This window comes from Miscanthus floridulus, chromosome 6 (assembly GCF_019320115.1).
Source record: "Miscanthus floridulus cultivar M001 chromosome 6, ASM1932011v1, whole genome shotgun sequence".
NCBI classification, from domain to species: Eukaryota; Viridiplantae; Streptophyta; class Magnoliopsida; order Poales; family Poaceae; genus Miscanthus; species Miscanthus floridulus.
Genome location: NC_089585.1, coordinates 5,197,918 through 5,205,641, shown reverse-complemented (window position 1 = coordinate 5,205,641; position 7,724 = coordinate 5,197,918). Strand labels below are relative to the sequence as shown.

The 7,724-nt window shown below is 49.3% G+C and overlaps 1 protein-coding gene across 1 annotated transcript; it reads right to left on the bottom strand.

Moving 5' to 3' along the window:
- Positions 1–5,339: 5,339 nt before the first annotated feature.
- Positions 5,340–7,451, bottom strand: LOC136457479 (GDSL esterase/lipase At1g28600-like). The gene is made up of 4 exons (XM_066457513.1): positions 7,136–7,451; positions 6,826–7,044; positions 6,590–6,738; positions 5,340–6,507 (listed from the first exon to the last, which is right to left on the bottom strand). The coding sequence occupies exons 1-4, from the start codon at positions 7,374–7,376 to the stop codon at positions 6,016–6,018; spliced, it is 1,101 nt and encodes a 366-aa protein (XP_066313610.1). The 5' UTR covers positions 7,377–7,451; the 3' UTR covers positions 5,340–6,015.
- Positions 7,452–7,724: the final 273 nt, after the last annotated feature.

Genomic DNA, 7,724 nt, shown 5'->3' with positions numbered 1-7,724 from the left:
GGAAGGGCGGTAGAGGTTTGGGACTTACTAGTTGCAGGAGTTCCAGCAAATTTATCCCCAGTCTCCACCACGGTGGGGAGAACATCAAGAGGGATCGGGTCGACAAAGTTCCACCCAAGCTCCTACAAAAAAGGATAAAACACCAAGACAAAGAAAAGCTAAGCAAAAACGGATGCAGCAAGAGTACATAAAGTACTCAAACAAAAAGATAGACAACTCACAGCTAGGGGCGGGTTGTTGGCTGAGAACTCGGAGACAGCAGGAGGAATGACGCTCACTCCTTTCAGCATCTTCTGGAGATGCTCAAGTACCTCCTCACTGGTCAGCTCAAGAGCTGGGACCATGCGTGAAGGATCCTTGGCCCCAGAATACTCAAAGCCAAGATGCTCCCGCTCTTTCAAAGGCTGAACCCGGCGACGAAGAAAGCTCAAAACAATACCAAAGCCGGTCAAACCCTGCTGTTTCAGCATGCTAATCCTATCAAGGAGTGGCTGGATCACTTGAATCTCAGCCGGTGACTCAAGCTTTTTGTCCCATCGGTCATTCACCACAGGACTAGATCCAGAGTGGACGATAAGGGAAGGGATCAAATTGGCAGCGTAAAACCACTCGGCAGGCCAATCTTTTACAGAATTGACCAGGTCATAGTCAAAAAACTTAATCTTGAGACCCTGGCGAAACTGAATCCCGCAACCGCCAAGAACGCTGGTTTCTTCACAGCGGGGTTGAGGTTTCAGACAAAAGAAAAAGCGAAAAAGAGATAGAGAAGGAGGGATTCCAAGGAAAGCTTCACAAAGATGAACGAAAACAGAAAGATGGAGAACGGCATTGGGGGTTAGATGGTTCAGACTAACCCCGAAATAACCAAGAAACTGATGAAGGAAGGCGGAAGTAGGAAGGCAAAGTCCGGCACGGACAAAGGAAACGAAGAGGACAATCTCACCAGGACCCGGAGCTGGAACCCGATGCTTGCTCGGAACTCTCCATTCAGCAATGACTTTGCTTTGGATCAAGCCGTCGCTAACGAGCTCACGCAGCTGGTCTTCGCTTGTTGTTGGAGCTGGCCAAACCTTCTGAGCAACCCTCATGGCCACGAACTCCTGATTTTTGATCAAAGAAAGGGATGACTCCTCGTCCACGAAGGTCGCCTAGGACTTGCTTGCGGTTTTCTTCTTTCCCATGAATTGGTAGAAGCAAAAAAGGCACTAGGGAAGATGAAGCTAGGATGATGGTGCTCGGGTGACAGCGACGATGACGGCGGTGGATTTCTGAAAGATAGGGTTTAAAGGCAAGAGCTAGGCAGTAAGGGAAAGGAAGATAAAAGGTCTTTAAATAGATTTTTCAGTAATAAAAACGGCCCACAAGGCCCGTTAAAACACAGTGTGAGAACGCAACGGTCCATTTACCGACGCAGCTAAAACGACGGAGGGCACAAATCCACACAATTGTACAAACCAACGGGCAGATTTCAGACTTATCTGTCCGACACCACGGTAGGGCTATCAGATCGCTACAAGAACAACTCGTCGAACCAAGAAGAAAGAAAGGGCTACCTCACAAGGAACAAAGGAACCTGGTTATTTAAGAAAGAACTCGGTAATCTTATGAACGAACAGGGATCACAGCAGAAAAGTAAAAGACAACTCAGAAGACAAGATTCGTTCCATTACAAGTGACTTCAAAAATAGAAGATTATAAATCTTACAAGACCCAACGAACTCGGTACCACGAAAAGCAAAGTAGCAAAGAGGAACACGGACACGGCTAGGCTCTGGAACGACTACGTGTCCCAAATTGCTACTCGGAAGGACAAACCGCCATTAGCTACACTGTTTTCTTCAAAGGACGGACACAGTGCATCCAAGGCGGAAATCGGCAGCACGGCAGGACAACATGGAGTAGAGAAGGCCGGCGGGCATCTGTCTACCCAAGACCGATGTGATGCTGGATATGGTGTTGATCTGTACTGGACAGTCTCAAGACAGGCGACGAGGATCAACCTAGAACTGCCAGATGAAGGAACGAAGCCCACATCACAAGACTTCCTCCAACTACCGCCACGTACATCCTGGCACAATGCTGTCGCGGGATTAGCCTACCTCTAATCCCTATCACAAGACTTCCTCCAACTACGACAAGACGTAAAGGAACTACAAAATATGCCCGGGAGCTGCTCTACTTCACAAACTACCATGTTTATGACCACGAAGGTTTAAACAGAATGTCCAATGGATGAAAACAAGCACTCCGGGACAGTATTTATAGATCAAAGGAGCAGCGCACATGGACTAGGAGTACCAATGAAATAAGCCTAACAAAGGACACAGTGAAAAGACAGGACTCAATAATGGATGACTCAGGCGAGAGGGAACAGTACTCGAAGACGAGCATATTCGGAAGAATATACCAGCACAGTACAACCTGTGAATAAAAGGCATTTACACTCAACCACCACCATACAACTACCTCTGACAACAGCAGACTATCAAAGAATACACCAAGACCTCGTATCCGAGTTCTTCCAGAACAAAACAGCAAGAAGGTAACTAGCAAGCTACACAAACTAACTAATTACAAAAGCAACAACACAAGCTTAATGTATATGAAAATAATCATAAGCTTGTGTAACGGGGATGCAATCCAACGGGAAGAACAATGTTGACACGATAATTTTCCTCTCGAGGTTCACGTGTTTGCCAACACGCTAGTCCCCGTTGTGTCGACCGCTCACTTGGTGGTTCGGCGGCTAATTGGCATCACCCGCCAAGCCTGCACGTCGGGCACCGTAAGAACCTACCCCAAAAGTGAGGGTAGCTCAATGACACGCTTTACTAAAGTTGCTCTTCGCGGCTCCCGCGGGGCGAGCACAATGCCCCTTACAAAGCACTTCTTCGGAGTGCCGCACAAGCTTCTTGCGGGCTTCGACGGAGACCACCACCAAGCCATCTAGGAGGTGGCAACCTCCAAGAGTAACAAGCACCGCCGGCTTGCAACTCGATCACCTAGTGCCACTCGATGCAACCTCACGATGCAATCACACTAGAATCGCTCACTCACACAATCGGATGATCACTATCAAGTATGTGTGAGATGGAGGGCTCCCAAGCACTACCACACAAGCCACCAAGGCTCTAGTGTGCTCAGCTCTCGGCCAAAGGCGGACCATGACTTTTATTTATAACCCCATGAACAAATAGAGCCGTTACCCCTTCACTGGGCGTTTTTCGGGTCAATCGGACGCAGCACCGGACACAGCACCGGACGCACCGATCGTGAATACCGAACATGTCCGGTCGCTATACCGGACATGTCCGGTAGCTGTCTGACCGCCACGTGTCCTACCATTGCTTCCAACAGCTCACTGACAAGACGACCGGACGCTCAGCCGCTGTGTTCGGTCGAGTCCAGTAAGCCTCCAGGGCCGACCGGACGCATCTGTTAGAAACTGACCGAACGCTGAGCCTCAGCGTCCGGTCGAGTACAGTAAGCACCCACGGACGACCGGACGCGTCCGGTCACACCGGACCGGGCGCAGCCAGCGTCCGATCAACTGTTCCACTGAACATCAATTTTGCTGATTCACACCGAACGCGTCCGGTCGCTGAGTACGTCGCCAAATACCGGACGTGTCCGGTCACCATACCGGACGCGTTCGGTAGCTCTGTAACCAGCGCGACTAACTCGTTTTCAACTCTATCTTCTTCACCCTTGCTCAAATGTGTCAACCACCAAGTGTATCACCTTGTGCACATATGTTAGCATATTTTCATAAACATTTTCAAGGGTGTTAGCACTCAACTTGCCACGCCACTCGATCCTAGCGACGATGCAAAGTTAGATCACTCGAGTGGTACTAAATGACCGATATGCAAACAAGTTTGCCCCTCTTGATAGTATGGCCATCTATCCTAAATCCGGTCATAAACTTCTCTACACACCTATGACCGGTGAAATGAAATGCCTTAGGTTATACCTTTGCCTTGCGCATTCCATTTTATCTCCTCCAATGTTGATGCAACACATGCATCAATACGATCAACAATGATATGATCCACTTTATATCATCACGTGATCATATTGGTTCATCGATCTTGACTTCACTTGCTTTTCACCGTTGCCTTCGTCCATCGGCGCCAAGTCTTGCTCAAGCTTCACCGCCACGCGGTCCATCGCTCCAAAGCCTCCGACTTGCCCTTCACGCTTGCAACCGGTCCATCAAGCCAAGTCTTGTCTTGATCTTCTCCACCTTTGATCACATGACTCAATGTCATGTCTCATGTGCAATGAGCTCCTTCATCTTCACATGTGTGAGCTTTGCAACATCTCCAAGACATTTTTCACTTTCATGGCATATGTTGCTCACACACATGTACCTGTGGACTAATTATCTGTGTATCTCACATAAACACAATTAGTCCACCTAGGTTGTCACTCAATTACCAAAACCACGCAAGAACCTTTCAATCAACCAACAAATCTTCACTATATCGGGTGATGTTACAAACATTGGGGATTTATAACTTTTCTTATCCCAAGACGACGGCTTACAGAAAGTATATATGGAGATGGAAAAACCCTATTCGGCCCAAGCCTCCCGGCGACGGGCCTCACTTCGCTCCGTCAGAAGTTGGCCTTTATCTTGTACATAACTGAATTTGGATCACAACTCAACAGCTCGACTGTATGGCGTTCATGCTAGAGATGCGCTGAAGGAGGAAGAGAGGAGACAAGGGTACTTTGGTTTGTACAAAATGATCTAGTGCTGTAGGTGGGCCTGATGAGGTCATAAAAGACGTATAAAATGACAGATTTGAGAAAACATCTGAATTATAATAGCGCATCTCAAAATTATAATGGTACCGATCCAAATAACCCTAAAGAATTACAGTAGTATAGGCTTGCTAGGGCAGGGCCCGTTCGATTTTGGGGCTTGGAGCAATGGCCCGCTCACCCCCACCTCCTCCGAGGCCAACACTAAAATAAAAAAAAAAGACAGCAACAATAGGTCTGAAAATAATTTGATTTCCAATAGTACAAAATCATTTATTAGATTTTTATTATTTTTAAAAAATAATCAAATCAGCTTAAGCTTGTATAAAATCAATAATAAATCATATACATATTAAAAAAAGTGAAACAATCTTTTTTTAATTTCTATAAGATAGATCTAATATGTAACTAGATTTGTAGATTTCCTTATATGTTGGTCTACAAACCACGTGTGTCCTATAGGCGTGAGAAAAAACTTGTAGCCTCCGTGCAATGCACGGGCATATATCTAGTAGATATAGATAAAGTAATATATTAAGTTAATCACAACCGTTACCACTTACAATCAATTGCGCCGATATATTTTTTTCACCACCACAGTCATCCATAACATTATCTTATTCAGAAATGCTATACAACACACGTGTGTTTTTAGTAAAAAAACACATGGATTTCACCCGAGTGATATCTGGGCATCCGTCACTTGATTTTTCCAGCCATTTGGTCGTCGGTCTGATATCGTGCATCCTTATGCCAGTGGAGTCTGACATTGTGCCGTGTTGGAGACCGCGCCTGCATGCGCCCTTGGATCCAGTGTAGCAGACTACTCTATGGCTACGGTCCCCCACAGGAGAAACGCTGGTCCATCGTGGCCACAGAGGATCCTGAGCGGGGATCCCCATGAAGGGACCAGCCTGCATGCACGGCGCCATTCATGGATGTCAGCCAGGGCGTCGGCGGCGGCTAGCTGCAGCGACCGCGATCTGTGCTTGTTGTGGCTGCGGATCTGTGATTTGTCCTTCCATAGAAAAAAAAAATTATTTGTGTGATCTGTGATACGTGATCTTGTGTCTAAAGGTACAAGAAGACTGGAGGTAGAAGAAAGGTGGAGGCTGTTGGATCTTAATCTTATGGTGTAAAAAAATTCATGTGTTAAAATTACATAAAATTGAGGTAGACAGACTCTGGTACAGTATAGATACAGTCATGCATCGCCGGCGCCAGCCTGCATGCATCGCGAGGTCCTCAGCGCAAGATGCCGGGGCTGCAGTAGGTGCCCTTGAGCCACCCATCCGCGATGGAACGGTAGGCGGCTTCCGTGAGATGGATGCCGTCCCACACCAGGTGCATCTCCGGGTCGCCGCACGCGCTCGACCCGGACATTCCGCACTGCGCATTGTTGTTGTAGTTGTAGGAGCCCTGCCCGCCGGCGCCGCAGCACACTTTCAGCCCGTATTTCAGCCCGAAGGTCTCCGGTGACCGGACCATGTCCACGACCTGCGCGTAGAAGTCGGCGTACATGAGCCGGACGCCGGCGTGCTTGCTCTGCAGGCCGGACACCGCCTGCTTCAGCAGCTCGTTGTGGTAGCTGGACAGGTTGTTGTAGCTCTTGAGGCAGCCGATCTCGTCGTAGTCGTCTTTGCTCGAGCTCTGGTACAGCGTCAGGTACAGCGGGAAACACCCGATCGGCAGCACCCCCGGCACCACCACGTCCACCGCGCCCAGCCCGATCAGCGTCTGCAAAGCGTACGTGCCTGCGCGTTCAAATCGGCCGGCGGTGACGACGACATGTTGTGTTGCTGTTGCAGATGATACGTACCTCCACGCCGCTTGCGATCCGGTCGACGATCTGGGGCACGTAGCTTCTGACCTCGGCCATGGCCTTGCCGCCGAAGAGCGGCGCGTTGTAGTCGTTGCCCCCGAACTCGCCGACGACGAACAGGGAATTGTTGAAGTAGCTCTGGCAATCTACACGGCACGTTCACGGTTCAGCATTATTCACTAATAATCACTGGATCTTAGTGACGAAACGATCGAGAGTGAGACGGTCGTCACCGGCACCGGTGCCGCAGATGGAGGGCATGAGCTGCTGGAACCACTGGATCTGGGTACCCAAGGGGCCGTTGTTCCAAATGTTGTTGCCGAGGCCGTGCTTCTTCAAGAATTCGAAGTCCATGGTGGTGGCGCCGATGATGGCCATGTTCGCGCCCTTCTTGACGTCGCCGGCGCCGATCGCCTTGGACGGCGGAAGAAGCGGCAAGACAAAGTGATCAGCTGCGTATGCGCGACATGTCAGTATATATATCGGTGCACGACATGCATGCCACGCATGCATATAGCTGTGGATAAAGCACAGTGCACACACCGAGGAAGTCAACGATGACACGGCCGTCGGTGCACCGGCCGGTGGGGTGCCCGAAGTGGGTGTTGCCGTAGGGTGGCTGCCCGGTGGTGAGCCACGACGGGCAGCCGCCGGAGCCCGTGCAGAGGTTGCCGGTGTCGGCGATGGAGTCCCCGAAGCTGTAGATCGCGTTGTATCTCTGCGAACACCCGTAGTGCCGGGTGACGGAGAGGAGGAAGAAGATGAACACCACCGCCCTCAGCATTGCTGGTCAGATGCGTGACGCCCGGAATGGCTGCAACTCTGACACTCTGTGCTTGGTTGCAACGTTCAGCGAACAGACGCTGCCATTTATAGGCGTGAGACTGCGAGCCATCGTCACTGTGGCCATCGGCTGAGGTGTCATCTTTGGATGGTTGCTCTGGTCTTCAGGAGTCAACTCTCATGCATGAGCAGAGCACTTCTTTAATCTATTGATGGGAATTCTGTGTACAATAACAATACAGTGAGAGGACCTGAAAAAGAACAGAAAACAATAGTGTGTACAGGAATTGGTCCTCTTTTTTAACATAAAAATGCGCATGAAAAAAAAAACATTTTGGAGCGAAACTGG